This window comes from Paramisgurnus dabryanus, chromosome 1 (genome assembly GCF_030506205.2).
Source record: "Paramisgurnus dabryanus chromosome 1, PD_genome_1.1, whole genome shotgun sequence".
Classification (NCBI taxonomy): Eukaryota; Metazoa; Chordata; class Actinopteri; order Cypriniformes; family Cobitidae; genus Paramisgurnus; species Paramisgurnus dabryanus.
Window position 1 is genome coordinate 27,496,208 of NC_133337.1, and position 16,872 is coordinate 27,513,079.

Consider the following 16,872-nt stretch of genomic DNA (forward strand, 5'->3'; position numbering starts at 1 on the left):
TTAAACCATTGGCATATCGGCAATGGCACACGAAAGGCCGATACCGATTGTTTATTAATTAACTGCATAAAGAAATCCATTATATGTAAAAAACGAGTTAATGTTATTAATAAAATAAATGCTGAATAGCAAAAACCACCTTTGAAAGTTGTCATGCTGTCTTATTATATTTGTTTTAGCTTAATTTGTGCCTCTCTTATTATGTTGGTCAGTTGAATGTTAATTAGATCCAATCCATGTTCATTAAAAATAATTTGATGCAGAAATAAACTAGCCAATAGACCAACTGTATAGTATTGTATACGAGTGTTTAATATCGGTTTCGGCATCAGTATCGGCCAGAAGTTGTCTATTTAAATCGGTATCGGCCCAAAAAAATCCTATCGGTGCATCCCTAATAATAACAAATGAGATTTCAGTCCCTCCAGAAAAACGCGATTATGCGATCGCATAATTTAACGCATAATCAGCCAAAGTCCGCATATTTATGCGGAGGACGCATTTTTTCAAATACGCCACACTTTTGCAGATTTCTGTGCGCAAAATATGCAGGGCTTGCATGATTTTATAATCCCTGCATTTTCGTAGCGAAAATCACACATAGCTTAGGAAAACGTTGAAAAATGTTGCATTTACTTCACACGAGCGCAGCCATGTCCCCTGTTGCCATGGGAAAGTTATGAAGTGACATGATTATGTGACATGAACATCATTGAAAAGCTGCAAAATCTGAAAACAGTTTTTTCAGGTTCCCGCAATTTCATCTCATAAAACTTCATAAATATCCTGCATATTCCATCGCATTAAAGAAAATGTTGGTACAAGCTATTTTCATGGTACCAAAACCCAGGATTTGCACATACTATGTAATAATAAACTTACCTGGCTAATCAACTAAACCGTCTTTATTGGTCACCTTAGTTTATGGGTTAGTATAGACTGTCAGAAATCAATCTTTACTGGTGCTTTACAACCAAAGCCCCTTTAAGAAAGTCGTGCCATTTGGCTGCCATGTTTGCAACGCCTCCAGGCAGTTATTTCAATCATGCAAGACTAAAATCCTACTTAAAGTCTACTTAAATGGGTGAAAGACTGATATCTCTAAAATCGCATGATAAAATCAAATTAAACAAACAAACAATTTAAACTGACATCAACTTACCATAACTTTTGTTTTTTAAGCTCAAACTGAACTAAAAATACCTTCTCTCAATGCAGTTTCAGCTACTGTGCATGTGCACAGGTTGGAAGTGCCTTACACGATTCTGTATCTAGCCCCTCCCCCAGAGAATAATCAGTCTGTATCGATTGATAATTGGTTCTTTTAACTGGAAGGCGGGACTTCCTGTGACAGAGCGGCCATATTGAGCGTTGCATAGAGCTCCTGCAGTTGACGTCACACAGCCTAAACTCCGCCCTTTATGCAGGCAATCATAGAGCGTTTGTGCGCTGTAGCATTGGTATTGATAGTGGTTGAACAATAACTTTAAAGTGCACATATTTCATTGCTAAAAACACATTATTTTCCACATACTGTACATTTTTGTAGCTCCAGATTTTACTCTCTTCCTGAAACGCACTGATTTGAAAAGCTCTGTGTCCCTGATTGGCCAGCTAATCTGTACGTTTTGATTGGCCTGAATACCTCTGACATCAGCAGGAAATGTGACGCTCCTTACCATGTTTGAAAGATTCGCTCACAATGCAATACTAACAGGAGTTAATTTACAGGCTGTGAGTCCGAAGCAGGAGGAATTATGATATGGTCGGTCTTTACACTGCAAAAAATTATTTTAAGAAAAAAAAATTATTTGTATATTTGTCTAAAAATATCTAAAAATTCTTAAATTAAGATGCTTTTCTTGACGAGCAAAACGACCCAAGAAAATAAGGCTAGTTTTTAGACCAAAAATAACAAACAAAAAAATCTGCCAATGGCGTAAGCTAAGTTTTCTTGAATTTTCTTGAATTTAGTGTTTCAGAAAAATGTTCAAGATTTTTTTGCTTGCCCCATTGGAGATTTTTTGCTTGTTTTATGCACAAAATCACTTAAATTAACTAGACTTATTTTCTTGGGTCGTTTTGCTCATCAAGAAAAAGCATCTTAATTAAAGAATTTTTAGATATTTTTACTGAAAACAAGACAAAAATACTAAGATTTTTTTTTCTTGAAAATCATTTTTTGCAGTATACTACATCACCAATCCAAGGAAGAAAACTGTTGCCTACAATCCCTGTGTTTGTTGTAGTCCAAGAAAAGAGATTTATGTTGGAGACGATAACTTGCATCATCGTTTACTTTGAGGTTTGTAAAATGTGAAAAATAGGTGGGCTGGTATATGTTAAAAGGCATTACAAGGATCTCTTATGTTTCATCCATTAAGTTTAAATTAAAGTGCGCAGTGAGCTCTGTTGCCATGAAACTCTTGCTGGCACCATTTATTTCATATTCGCTCCCGGCTGTCCTTGCCTGCCAGTATGGTGGCGTAAACAAAATGGGTCAAGTGACGTTCGGGTCAAGTGACGTTCGGACCTCTATTGCCCCCTATGTGTAGTAGTAGCGGAGCCAAATCGTGTTATTTACAATATTTTTGTTCACAACTCCAGACATCATCATCAGAATCTGTAATGCAACATCAAGAACTAAATATTCAAAGTTTTTTATCCAACATGTAGATCCTTCAACTTTTAGTCTGAAGTGAAAAATCACACTGATTTCCTCCAGAATAGATCAAATTTCATACCATTTCTCCCTCATTTTTCTCTCTTTTTACTTTGTCTTCATCCATCACACTCATTCAAGTCCTTTTTTGTGCATTGTCTGTGCCAAATATTCCTATTCTCAGTCTCTTTTACTTTTAACTTGTCTGTCAGTAGCTAAATTACCGCTGCTAGGTGCAAGTTCTCCAACCCTCATTCTCCTGCCATTCTGGCTCAAGATCTGACCGACATGTCTGGCAGTTTCACTATTCTCCATCTGAAAGTGAGCGACTGGTGCTTGAACTCTAAAGACAAGGCATTTTTTCTCAAATTGCTGCCTTGGCAAGGCCGCCACAAAAGGTAGCCTTCATATGGTCCGTGATCACACAAACACACACATACACACTTTATCTGGGACTACATCTCCCTGGATAGCAGCTTAAAGCAAATGGAGTGTGAGTGTTGAAGAAGCAGAAAGCTAAACAAAGCTCTTTCTCTCTTTTCCAAGGACAAAGTCTCTAGAAATAGTTCCAGTTTAATGCCATTGAAATGAAGCAGTTTAGTTGTTTTATCCAAAGCGACTTACAGTCGGGAATCAAACCCATGAGCGCCACTAGACAAGCTAATATGCAGGTGGGGGTGAGCAGGCGTAATATGCATGTGCATGTGCTACCTCTGTGTTTTAGCTTTGCCCCGGGCTACTCACCATCCCAGGAGAGCCGGAGAAGTGAGGAAAGAAGGAATAAAAACTGAAAGAGTACTGCAGATGGTTTTGGGCGCTACCTATTTGTTTAAGCCAGAACAATGGCGTGCTTCAACACACACGTCGTCTACACTGACACGGTTTTGGCAAAAGTTCTCCTTTTCTCGTTCTCTCAATGAACTAAGTGTGTGGCTCGGTCTTGATGGTTTTGCGCATGAGAGAACTTCGATTTCAGAAACAGAAATTTCCTTACCACACTGTTTTGCATGTTGCTTTAGGCTCTGGGATATGAATACGCTCTAGTTTTGCTTCATTTTAACTTTCGGGTTTTGGTAAGTTGCCCCGGTAACCGGGTTGGATGTCAGGATGAGAGCTCGGTCTGGTGCGAGATTGACAGGGCTGTCGAGAGAGGGTCGCCACACACATGGGGGTTGACCGATTCCCAGTGACACCAACAGGAAACAATCACTGTGTCAAATACCGTGTGTTGTAACAAAAAAGACGTCTCTCTGGATGAATGAATGAATGATTTATGCTCCCAACCGAACTTCATTAACATTATATTTACATTTATCAGACGCATTCAGCCAAAGTTACTATAAGTGCATTCACAGATTTTATCAGTATGCGTGTTCCCTGTGAATCGAACCCATGACCTTTGTGTTGCTAACTCAATGCTATTCACGAATATCAGCTGACGTCACTCACATCTCAAACTTGTCTTCCGCCATTTGAGTACCTGAAGTGGTCGCAAAAGAACTAGAAGCTATGCCTTCAATATGATGTGAGCATTCAAATATTTTTACAACACTAAGAAGGCTCTACACAACATGATACTTTGCTCGTATCACCTGTGTCTCTACACGTGAGCATTGAGAACATTGTTTGTGTACACAGAGTTTACTAAAAAGGTTTTGAAAAACTGACTTTAGTTGTATTTGGTGTCCAATTGCCACCATCTTGCCAGTCACAATGTATCAATCTCCGAATGCGACGTAAGGAGGGAGGAGAGTAAAGATGGATAGCTCCTAAAGCATAGTTCCATATAAATGCACGGATAATTCGTTGTTTTGTCGCAAGTGATAAACAATATTGACCTTCTAGTTAAAAAAGGAGCCTCATATGAGATTCATTCATTCGCATTTGGAGATCGATTCTTTATGTCTGTCAAAGATGGCGAGCGGACACCATAACAGCCAAAGTCAGTTGTTCAAAACCTTTCTTTTTAGTAAACGTTGTGTGTACACAAACAATGTTCTCAATGCTCGCGTTTATGTGTAGAGATCCAGGTGATACTTCGAGGAAAGTTTCATGTTGTGTTGTGCCGCCTAAAGGGCGATTTATAGTCGTGCGTAGGTCCTTCGGCGTAAACCCGAATGGCGTAGGTTCCGCGTCGGTTTTCATTTATACTTTTGCGTCGCCGTCCGCGTCGACGTGCAAACACACGCGAAACCGCTGGTTGGCAGTAATCACGCGTGTAACCACAGTAGCAGCAGAAGTCGTCACAGAAGAAGAAGCTATAAGCAAGTTAACCCACAAACGAAGAAAAAATAGCAACTTGTTGTGTATAATTTGAGAAGACCAGCAATGATGGAAGTAAATAAACAGCAACTTATGTTGCCGTTTTAGTTAAATCACTCCTCAACTTGGCTCATCTTTGTTTTCACTGTCTCAAACGGAAATACCTGTGACACAGTTTTTTTACCTGACGGGAGGGGTTCTGGTGGACCAATCACAGCGCTTGCGGTCCGCGTAGAGCCGACGCGGTGTTAGTAGCTACGGCGTAGGACCTACGCACGACTATAAATCGCCCTTTAGTGTTGTAAAAATAGTGATAGTTCGGTAGCAGCGAGACAGCGGCTGGAAGAATGCATCAGGGATCGAGTAGGCATCACACCCTAACCAAGATATATTTTTAAAGTAGCGTTTCTTTTCTTGACAGTCGAGGTGCAAAATGTTGTCTTTCGTAGCCCTTTACTGTATCCGTAAGAATCATAGACAGTAAAAGATAACAAATCCGTAAATTGTAGCAAGCTAGCCAATGCTTGTCAGTAGCCTACTGGTACTCGGTAGGTACTCAAGATGGCGGCATTGCGTAAAAGGTCACATGACTGATATTCATCTATACCCAGTGAACTACAGGAAAACACATACTGCAACTTAAATTTGCGTTTACTAAACCATCAGATACCCAACTATTGATATAAATAATGCAATGCATTAAAGCAATATTCCACTTTCATAAAGAAAAATGATAATTTACTCCACAACTTCTTGTCTTGCAACAGCCATGTGAGGCGCCAGCGTGACCTTATGTATTACATAATCAAAGTACATTCTTACTAAAAATTATAATCGTTTCGCTAGATAGGACCCTTATGCCTTGGAAACAGTAAACTGTTGAGGTTCACTAAAGTCCATTATATGGAGAAAAATCCTAAAACTTTTTTTTCAAAAAACTTGACTGAACAAAGAAAGACATAAACATCTAGGATAACATGGGGGTGAGTAAATTATCGGGATTTTTTAAATGAAAGTTAAGTAATCCATTTTTTTCATGAATTAAACGTTGCATTAATTTATGTTGTCAAAAGGCAAATATCCCATTGTCTGTGGTGTTTAAACGATGCACATTCATTCTTTATTTGTGTGTGTTGCAACCCCACGTGTTGCTCTACCTAAGATTGTGTGCAGCACAAAAAACCAATCCGTCTCTTCTCGCAGACTGCAATGCAATATTTGTAGGCGACCGCATGAGATTCCAGTGTTGCCCTGATCCACAGAGAGAGGAGAGAGTATGTGGAACCATTTAATTACCCCTGAATCTGCTCGCGACATGACGGGTGAACCGCAGAGTCTGTTTAAAGCTGGCCCTCGGCCACGGCCTGTGAGGCCAGACGCAGCTTAAAGACACAATCCATTCAGCAGCGCTCCAGATGACACACACACAAACGCAGCTGACATACAGGCAGCGAGAGATAATGTCAGATAAAAATGTGAGCTTAAGCTTAACACAATTCATATATACAGTACGTGACCCTGAGGTCTCAATTTAATAATGAGATTAGGAGCATTAAAGTCTTTGACATGACCTTACTCAGTCAATATTAAAGATATTAAGGTTATATCCCACCTCTCCCAGATGTTATCGATAGCGGCTCCCTGATGATGCAAATGATGTACAAGATCCCGAAAATTAATTATTTGAGAACATGCGAGCTAGAGAGGTCAGGTTCAAATAATTTTTTACTTTTTTAAATTCAAGGTTGATTAATTTGATATACTTTTGATAAGTTTAATCTACATCAACGCGTCATATTTTCTAAAATAAAATTAATATGTTTTTTGGTTCTGTATTCATTCAAATAAGTCAGAAACATCTCTGCTGTGTCCCTCTGGTGACGCAACATATGGATCCTCCGAAAGCTAGACCGTCTCATTTCAGTTCTCTTCCCGGACTTCGGAGGCTGAGACCTCCAAAGAACGAGTACTCACTTCTGAGGACACGTCCTTTGAAGGACCCAGCCTTTGAATTGGGACACACCTAAGGTCTCAGTTTGAAGAGACTGACCTAGTGAGAGACAAAATGAAGCAAGAAAGTGACAGAGACCGAATCCTGATTGGTCAAGAAGATTTGGATTCGATTGTGTGGATTGGTCGGTCTTTCTGATAACTACACAACCGACCACATTTTCTCTCTACTGTTCAGTAAACCACTGTAGTGTAATTGGCAGTGTAAAAAACATGAAAATATTACATTAATTAGTAAAGTATACCCGTGTTTAAAAGGTGTCATACATTTCAATAGTACAGCTGACTAGCTGTTAACTCTTTCCCCACCAGCGTTTAAAAAAAGTTGCCAGCCAGCGTCAGCATTTTTTAAGTTTTTCACAAAATTTTAGTGCCTTTCAGGATTTTTAATTAGTTAAATATATAAACAAACAATATATTAAGTAAAAGAACAGACCCTCAAACACATTTTACTTTATTTGTTCTCTTTTTATCAGCTCTCAAATTCGGGTAGGTTTCATCAAAAATACTAAACTTTTATTTTAGCAAAAAGCTAAAATAATTGCATTTTTGTAAATAACTTTTTGTTAAAAATCAGATTCAGAAAGATGATCAAAACATACACAGAGTTTTTACTGTTTTTGGATCAGTGGATGCTTCACTGTTTTATTAGTTGGTTAAGAGCACCACCTAAAGGATAACAGCTGAAATATGGATTGCCGTAAAAAGTTATAAGAGACACCCTATTTAAGTAATAATATAATATAACATAACATTATAATAGTAATAACTATTATATAATATAGTATAAAATATATTATTGTACAAAATATTATAGTTGGCTGAGGGGTCAGTGCGCTTCAGTTCCTCCCTAAAATGAGTTTTTACAAGGTGGAATTTAAACTGGGTTTTTATTCACATATGGTTTGTGAGGATATCTATTTCTAAGGTTTCATTACAGTATTTGACTTGTCAGAGAAATCAGCCAAAGTCACCTTACGAATTCAACCAAATTGGTAAGACCCATTTTTAGTAAAGTTTCTTTGGAATAATATCTATTGTGTAAAGCACTGTACAAAGACTCAAGAATGAGAAATAAAAACAAAAAAACCAACTTCAGAAATCAACCACCAGTACAGCAAACAAGCTCAGACACATACACGAATAAACACTAACCCACACTGCAAAAAATCAGTTTCTTACTTAGTATTTTTGTCTTGTTTTAAAGGGACAATAAGTAGGATTTACCCCCATCTAGTGGTGAAATTTTATTTTGCATTCAAACGAACAGTGCTCTCTAGCACCTCGCTTTTCCAAATGGGTGTTCCAACTACGGTAGCAGTTATGTAATCACTGATCTCCTTGTCCGTTTCAGCTGTTTCACATTTCAACTCATTGTGGAAATGTGTTGGTAGGCAAGTGCTTTTTGTTCCTCTCTGCTAATTTAGTTTATCAATCTGCGAAACATGTACGACATGGAAGCCTCCTTGGACTTACCCGTTCAATTTAAGTAAAGAGAAGAAATTCTAAGCTTACAAAGAAAAGTCAGATCACTGGCAGAGGTCATTTGACACCAACGATGCCATATTTATGAATAAAGACATTGATTTTGATTAATAAAACACATAAAACCCTACTTAAGCCACATTCAGACAGCCAGCGACGTTATCGCTCTGTGTCGCCCGTCTCTTTCAATGAGGCGTTTCTAAATCTGTAGGAGTACCATCCAAGCCAGTAACTGACGAGAGAAGGATGACGTGAACTGCACTGCTTTGTTCTCATTGGTAGTAGCTCCCAAATTCGCTCGACATTTGCATAAAGTTAAACTTTTCTTAACTTTCTCGCGTGGCTGGACACGCCCATACAGTCGCCAACGGTCACTTTCGCTCGTGATGCCGGAAGTCGCCCAGTTTCCGTTGAAATGAATGAGATCGCGTCGCTCTGCTACTGCTGGTCGCTGGCTGTCTGAATGGGGGGTTACTGTCCCTTTAAGTACAAATATCTACAAATTCTTAAAGCAGGATGCATTTTCTTTATGAGCAAAAAGACATTAGTCTAGTTTTATACAAAACATATCAAATTGAAGTGAATTTGTGCTTAAAACAAGCATAAAATCTGCAAATGGGATAAGAAAAAAAAATCTTGAACTTCTTTCTAAAATTAAGTGTTTACGATAGAAGTAAACTTATTTCAAGTTTTTTTTTACCCAATTGGCAGATTTTTTCTTGTTTTAATCACAAATTCACTTAAATTTGATTTTTTTTGGTCTAAAAACTAGACTTATTTTCTTAGGTTATTTTGCTCATTAAGAAAAAGCAGAATTTTTAGATTTATTTGTACTTAAAACAAGACAAAAATACTAAGAAAGTCATTATTTTTTTTGCAGTGCAGTCACATGAAATCCGACTCGTGAGGAAATGACTGTCTGAGGACGCTATTGAAATTTAACAACAGGTGCACCACTTTCTGACACACTGGACCCAATATTCACTCGGTAATCTAATACACAACACATGAAGGACAGGTGTAAATATACACTGCATCTAAATAATCAAACACATTGTTTATTAAAAACTTAAAGAAGAAGCTGAATGTATATGTTTATAAAGTGTACCGAGACTCATTAAAGAAGCGATAGAGCGGGACTAACCGAAGACTAAACACAACAGGACACAGTGTTATGCAAAAAGGTCAATGAGAACGAACGAGAAAGTAAATAATTCATCCCACAGAAAGACTTCAGGTGACCTTCAAGTTTATAACAGACAGCCTATGAGCAAAAGAAAAGAAAACTAGGAAATGAAACGGAGAGATAACGTGAATAAAAGGAAGGACATTAGATAAAAACTTAAAACTGAATTAATGCAAAAAAATAAACCTCAGTATTAATGCCACTTTTTGTGTTCCCAGATGTTTATCTTTTACTTCATCTTTTTATCTTTTATAGTATAGTATAAGCAAAAGAGAGAGAGAGAGAGAGAGAGAGAGACTGAATATCTACTGCAGATTTGGTGAAGACTGAACAGAGAGACAAAAACCAACATCACTCTTAGCCTCTTTATAATCATTCCCATCCTCCTCAAATCCTGGCCTATCGCCAACTTGAACTTCACCCGTCAGCCAGCGACCAGCCCGCTATTATGGGATTCCTCCAGTCTGCGTCCAGTGCGGTTGGACGAGGAGTGTCTATTTCAGAAGATTCAGGCTGAATTCCGACGACTCAGAGTCTCTCTGCTTCCCAGCGTCGCCCATCCCAATCAATCCCAGAAAGCCATGGGACAGAGTAATGAAACGGGAAGCCTGGTAATTATGCTGTAGTGGGTAATTATCAGGTTGTTTCACAAGCACTTTAAAGTCCCCGATGCACCGTTTCACCAGCGGGTAACCCTGGGATTGCCTTTTACTTTTTTTTTACAAAGGGTCCCCCCTTCATCAGAGCCACACGCCTGCACATTGCCACCTGCAGGTGGCACTGTCTTCATACTCACAGACCCCCTCCCTCCTAATCTGTGTCGGATGGTATTTATGACTTTTTGGGCACCACTAATCCTACAGTGTAAATTCACAACCTTTAAGATCCCACAGGCAGTTTTTAATTTCGACTCGACAGCATGCGAAGGCAAGTATCCTCAACACGCTGACAGACGAACGAGCCCGTTGATAGCCCTGACAAGAGCAATTTTCGCCGGCGGTTGTTTAAAGCGTGCAGAAGGAATAAAAAGACGGCATGGTGGCATTATAATTACAGGGGATGGAGACGGAGAGGAAAATCTATCACTGTGCCATCGCTTAACAACTGTGCCCGGCTAAGATGGATCTTCCCTTCTGCGTTTGCCTGACCGGTCTCCCCGGAGGCGACATGGCACCGAGCGTCCCCGAATCTCCATGTGCAACTTGCGATCAATCTATATGTGTGTGTGTAAATGATACCGTCCCCTCGGATGAGCGCTCACTCCACGCTCGCAGGAGTGCGCGTCCCTGGAGAGCGTGTCTGCGCGTTTATTTGGCTTAATTACTATGCTGCATTCACAGGGGGAGTGAATGAATGACACTTCACTTAACGACTATCCTCTTCTGGCCAACTACTGCTGTCTGCCCACCGCCTTCATTAAACTCCCCCCTCGCACTTTTCCTCCATCCTCTCTGGTTTTAACACTCAGACGCTGTGTGGGTGTGAACAGCGATCTGTCATAGCGCACAGCATCAAAAGAGCCATCAGACACCTGTGGACACGACTATCTCTCTCCATCACACACATACACAGCTCCATCACCATGGCCAGGTGTCTAATTATCCAAGCCTGCCTCCATTTTCACACATACCGCCGGCCAAAAACACATCGACGCATTTTTTGTCTCACACATCACAATTTTATCCAACGGGAGATCTCATTGTGAACTAATGTAGGAGAGGGCTGATTTTGGTTTGAGGGTACCTCATTAGACATTAATTGGGTAACAAAGTTTGCTCAGTAGTCATAACTAAATACTAAAACATTTAACAGCATGGCCAGCTAAAATTGTTTCCTTTGCACTATGGCCAAATATCATTTAGGTCAAGTTTATTTCCATAAGTGCACTGTTTTAAAGCAGCTTTACATAAAACATTTAATATAAGAAAACTACAAAAAAAACTATAAGGCAAAGAATTTAAGACTTGGTTATGGAGGAAGCAGAAATACAGACAAAATGATCATTTCCATGCATGTCAACTTCACCAAGTTTTTACCAAAAGTTTTTAACTATACTGATATCTCAGAAAACAATATTTAGTGGCTTAAATACCAATGCAAGGTCTCTGTTTAAGTTTTCAAACATTTTTTTAAATAGTTTGGAACGACACATTCAGGACAGAGAAATTTCACATCCATAACATTGTTCCTTCAATTTCAATTTCTTTTATTTTAATTCACAAAATTCCTACAAAGTATGTTGTCTCTTTAAAACTTTTTTGTCCTTTTTGGTCACATCCATAACACATTTGTGACCCTGAACCACAAAACCAGTCATAAAGGTCAATTTTAGAAATATGCATCATCACCTTTAATGCATTTGTTAGGATAGGAAAATATTTGGCCGAAATTCAACCATTTCAAAATCTGGAATCTGAAGGTGCAAAAAAATCTAAATATTGAGAAAATCGCCTTTAAAGTTGTTTAAACGCAATCCTTAGCAACACATATTACTATATTTTTTATATACGATAGGAAATTAACAAAATATGAAGAGTTTCGTTGCAAAACAAGATAACTCCAATTAATATCAATTCAACTGCAGTTGGTTTGTTTTGATTTAAACCTTTATAACTTAAAAAATACAGTTAAGTAGCACCATAAAACAAAATAATACCATGAGAACATAATAATAAACATGTTTTGACAAAAATTTTAAAAACGGAGCTATCTTGTTTTGCAACAAATACTATGCATCATGTGAAAGTTAAATAAATAAACTTTCCTTTAATGCATTTGTTAGGATAGGAAAATATTTGGCCGTAATACAACCATTTCAAAATCTGGAATCTGAGGGTGCAAAAAAAATCTAAATATTGAGAAAATCGCCTTTAAAGTGTTTAAATGCAATCCTTAGCAACACATATTACTTATTTTTATATATATTTACGATAGGAAATGTACATAATATCTTTCTAGAATATGATCTTTACTTAATATCCCAATGATGTTTAGCATTAAAAAAAATCAACAATTTTGTAAATGTATTGTTGGCTATTGCTACAAATATACTCGTGCAACGTATAACTAGTTTTGTGGTCCATGGTCACATTTATATAAAAAACAAAAAACAAGAATATGGACTGATATATTTCTGATGTCTGGACTCAAGCATTTGACTATCATCAGGGGTTTGGGAAAATATAAACAGATGGTTGAATATATTGGTAATAAAAACATTTTCTAAGATATTATATTTAAATTTTTGACTGAAAATATCACATCCATAACGTTGGAATTGCTTATATATTAAGTTGTAGGTCATAAATTGAGTGTAGGTCAAATTATTTTGGCACGACATAAATAGACATAAATATGCAAAACTGAAGTATTTTAATTTTATAATAAACTTTATAATGAAATGATTTATCCAAACAATTGCATTTAAAGCAATGTTTAAAAAATATGTGTCTTTATTAATGCATGGTTTTATAGATTACACTTATTGTCACCCCACCGACTCAATGTTAAAGCTTTCTCATTTGTATGTCGCTTTGCATAAAAGCATCTGCTGTATGAATAAATGTAAATGTAGATGCCATTAGTGAGCAAGCCGGAGGCAACTGTTCCGAAACTCCAAACACACTAATTTTGCCCAAATATGGGAGAATACACTTTACCTCCTTCCATACTTCCTTTGAAAATGCAATAACATCTGTTGATCAAATGAGACACGGCTATTACACAATACAAAAGACCTACAGGGTTCTGATAAAAGAGAGTCATAAAGTTCACAGGTGGCATAAGTTTGTGATGATGCAATGTGAGATTGTTTTCCCACAATGCTTTGGGCTATCTAGGAACAATGGCATTAACTCAAAGAGACATGAGATTAGATACAGGTGGATCGGCATCTTTTTTACATTAAAATTTTTAGTCTCTCTCTTTAAAGTTGAACACCAGATGCTAATGCTCAAAGATTGATTTCTTAAATAAAACGTCTCGGCACATCCTTCTCCGAACACATTCTCAGACAAAAATAAATCTTTCATTTCACCCATCCTTCATCTTAAAAAGAAATGCAAGGATGTTAAATGGCCCTGGAGGCCACACACCGACCATACAATCAACACAAACACCAGAAGCGCAGATTCACTAACAGAACAGAAGGCTATATTTGCGAAATGAGGGAGTGAGAGCAAAAATGCCACCACGCAGAGATCCGTATACTTTTGGTCATGTTCCTGAACAAAGAACCACAACGAGACCCAAGCTTAAACGTTAAAAAAGGAGCAGCCAAAAATATGGCAAAAATTTATTTCCGCAAGAGATGAAAGCCCTCGGTTACAAAGAGGCTGCTATAGTCTGGATCTCTCCGCTGTCTCCTTTAAAATAGTACAGAGAATAACATGTTTGATATTACCACCATTTATGCATAGCGGCCAGCATCACCCGAGCCTTCGCGTGCAATGTACTGTATCAAGTATTGGAAATATGCACTGTCAAGTATATACAGGTCAAGAAAGATGGGTAAAGGTGAACGAGTGCTTTTCACCCAAACAAAGGAATTGAACTCAATTTGGATGCATGAGAAATCAAACTTGTGCTTGAGCACTCACGAAAGCCCAAAAACAGAGACCAAACCTATAGCACAGAGCTCTGGTACAGCCAACACACACTGGACCAGATCCCGAAAAACACACTAAACATATGGAAACAATCTGTCATACGCAGGAGAGAAGCCAAATTAATTTTAAAACTCACCCTTATAAGACAGCTTCAGTCTGGGGACGTTGTCTTTGGGGTGCTGGGGTGCAACTCTTCCAGGTAACGCCACCCCACACATCAGCAGAAAAATCCAAACTAGGTAATCCATGGTGCTGGAGCGCTGGCCTCCAGCCCAGGGGGGCTTGCAGCCCACAACGCCCAGAGCACAGTGATTCCCTCCGGGATGGGGGAGATCTTCGCAGTCCCTCCTTACTTCAAAAGATCCAGTGCCTGGAGCTTCTCCCTGAGGAGGCAATCCCAAATCAGATCCCAAGCCGGGCAGGAGACGGCGGTTCACATGGCTCCATGTGGGGGGCGTTTCAGTAGTCGTGGGGGTAAAGGTGTACTCCTCTGGGATGGGTTGGTGAGGTGGATGGCTGAGTGGGACTCTTTGAGTTTTTCGGAGAGGTAGAGTTTCAGCGGGGATCCGGCAATCACACACACGCACTCTCACACACACTCTCACAGACTGCTTCTGGTTGTGTCCACAGCTCAGCCTGAATGAGAGCGAGAGAGAGAGAAGTACGCCGTCCACCGGAGCGCAGAAGGGGAGGGTTGGAGGAGGAGGAAGGGGGAGCAGCTAAAGGGGGAGGAGGTGAACGAAGGAGCGGAGCTGTAAGGTATGCGATCTATCTATCTATCTATCTATCTATCTATCTATCTATCTATCTATCTATCTATCTATCTATCTATCTATCTATCTATCTATCTATCTATCTATCTGTAATGCATGTTTTGGTTATTCTCAAGCCATGGTCTTTATCTCCATGCTGAAACAAAGTCTCTGATAGACAGAGGTGTTAATGTGTGACGTTTCACCCCCGAGTGCTAAAGACAAAAGTACCCGGCAAACACCCGTTGAGTGCGTGAAGGTATTTCACAAGCTCGCAAAAGCGTGCTTAACCAGTCACCATACATCATCGGCTAGGTAAAAAAATCCATGAATCTATCATTGCCGTACGTAAGTGTTTCCTGGCTTCATGAGCGGGTCCGTGGCTGTATCTCATCACCCTTACACACAAACATGCTCTTTAAGTGTATACACCAAATAGACTTGAAGGGATGATAGACAAGATCCTACACATCCACACCTTCTAAAGGAACATTTCGCCCCAAAAAATGAAAAATCTGTCAGCGGTAACCCTCATGTCTTTCCATGCCCTTATTCTTTGCTCCATGGACACAACAGGAGAAATTACGAAAACTAACTTTTTTCCATGAAATTCCTGATTTGCATGGCATATTTTTCAAGTCTTCAAAAGCCATATTGTCTAGCCCCTTTCACACAGGGATTCCGAAAAAAAAGTGTCCTGCTTCAACCTGGGATTGTTTGGTTTCTCCTGTTTGTTTAACTAAAGAAATCATACAAGTTTGGAACAACACAAGGGTGGGACAATGGCACAATTTTTCTTTTTAAAAACATCCACCAAGTGGTTGAAAGCAGCCTGATCTTCATCCATCTATCCACATCCAAGTCCGTATCCCAGGTAAATTCAGTGGTATGGCGAGCTTTTCCTGCTCCCGTCCCTCTCACAGCAGCGTGTAGGGGATTTGCCAGGCGCTGCGCTCTGACTAATGATGTCTTAATGAATTGCGACTTGCAGCGCGCTTAAACGAGATAGCTCATTGACAACTAGTTTCCAGACGGCTGTCAGTGGCAAAGTGGTAAATATAGCCTCGGAAACACGAGCTGCACTGCGGAGCAGCCACCTTGAAACATGGCAAATGGATCCTGTCAGTCAAAGAGACTCTGATGAATACAACATTTGTGTCGGGGATGTAAGCTTGTCAAGTGTATCACTGCGTGTTATCTCTCGTGCTGATGCAGCAGGTTTTTGGCACCTGTTGGATTGGCTGTGATGTGCAATATACTGTATGTATGCAATTTGTGTAAATGATTACCTGTGCATGACTTACGACTTGGCCTGTAGGTAAACGTTCATGCTGCGCTGACATGCATAGACACGCAGGAGCGCAAACATGCGTGCACAGATGTACACAAGCACGCTGCGTGCTTAAAGCCGTGCACCCACCTATCCACCCTTCTTACATGGAGTTTACTATGGTAGTTTTTTATCAGTCAGTCAGCATGTTAGGTACAACGTACCTAATACAACAATGTATACTACCATTTGATATTTATTGTTAATTATACTTTAACACACTTATTACTATAGGAATTATGTTGTTAATAAAAGAATACAAAATACATTAAAACTATGCTACTTTTCAAAATCTTATTGGCATTTTTTTAACATAGGTTTCTTTATTTCAAAAAACATTTAAGGATTTGCCATCTATTACTGGATGCTTTTTCTTCATTTATTGATTCATGTTATCTATTAAAAAATATTTTAAGTTTCTAATGTATATACCAAAAGCAAAGCAAATATGCACATTGCTTAACTCACTCCATATTACTTACGGTATAGATTGTCTTTCGCGCCTCTCACGCAAATGAAAAATGCTGTTCTCCACGACAATGCAAATTTCACGATTGCGTAAAAATTTTTCATAATTT

The 16,872-nt window shown here is 39.0% G+C and overlaps 1 protein-coding gene across 1 annotated transcript in view; it reads right to left on the reverse strand.

Moving 5' to 3' along the window:
• The window catches only part of sema3aa (sema domain, immunoglobulin domain (Ig), short basic domain, secreted, (semaphorin) 3Aa), a 47,413-nt gene extending 32,550 nt beyond the window's left edge, over positions 1 to 14,863 (reverse strand). Inside the window, exon 1 of the mRNA XM_065285082.2 lies at positions 14,349 to 14,863. Coding sequence (XP_065141154.2) covers positions 14,349 to 14,460 — 112 coding nt within the window. The 5' untranslated portion in view covers positions 14,461 to 14,863. The remainder of the gene's footprint in view (positions 1 to 14,348) is intronic.
• Positions 14,864 to 16,872: the final 2,009 nt, after the last annotated feature.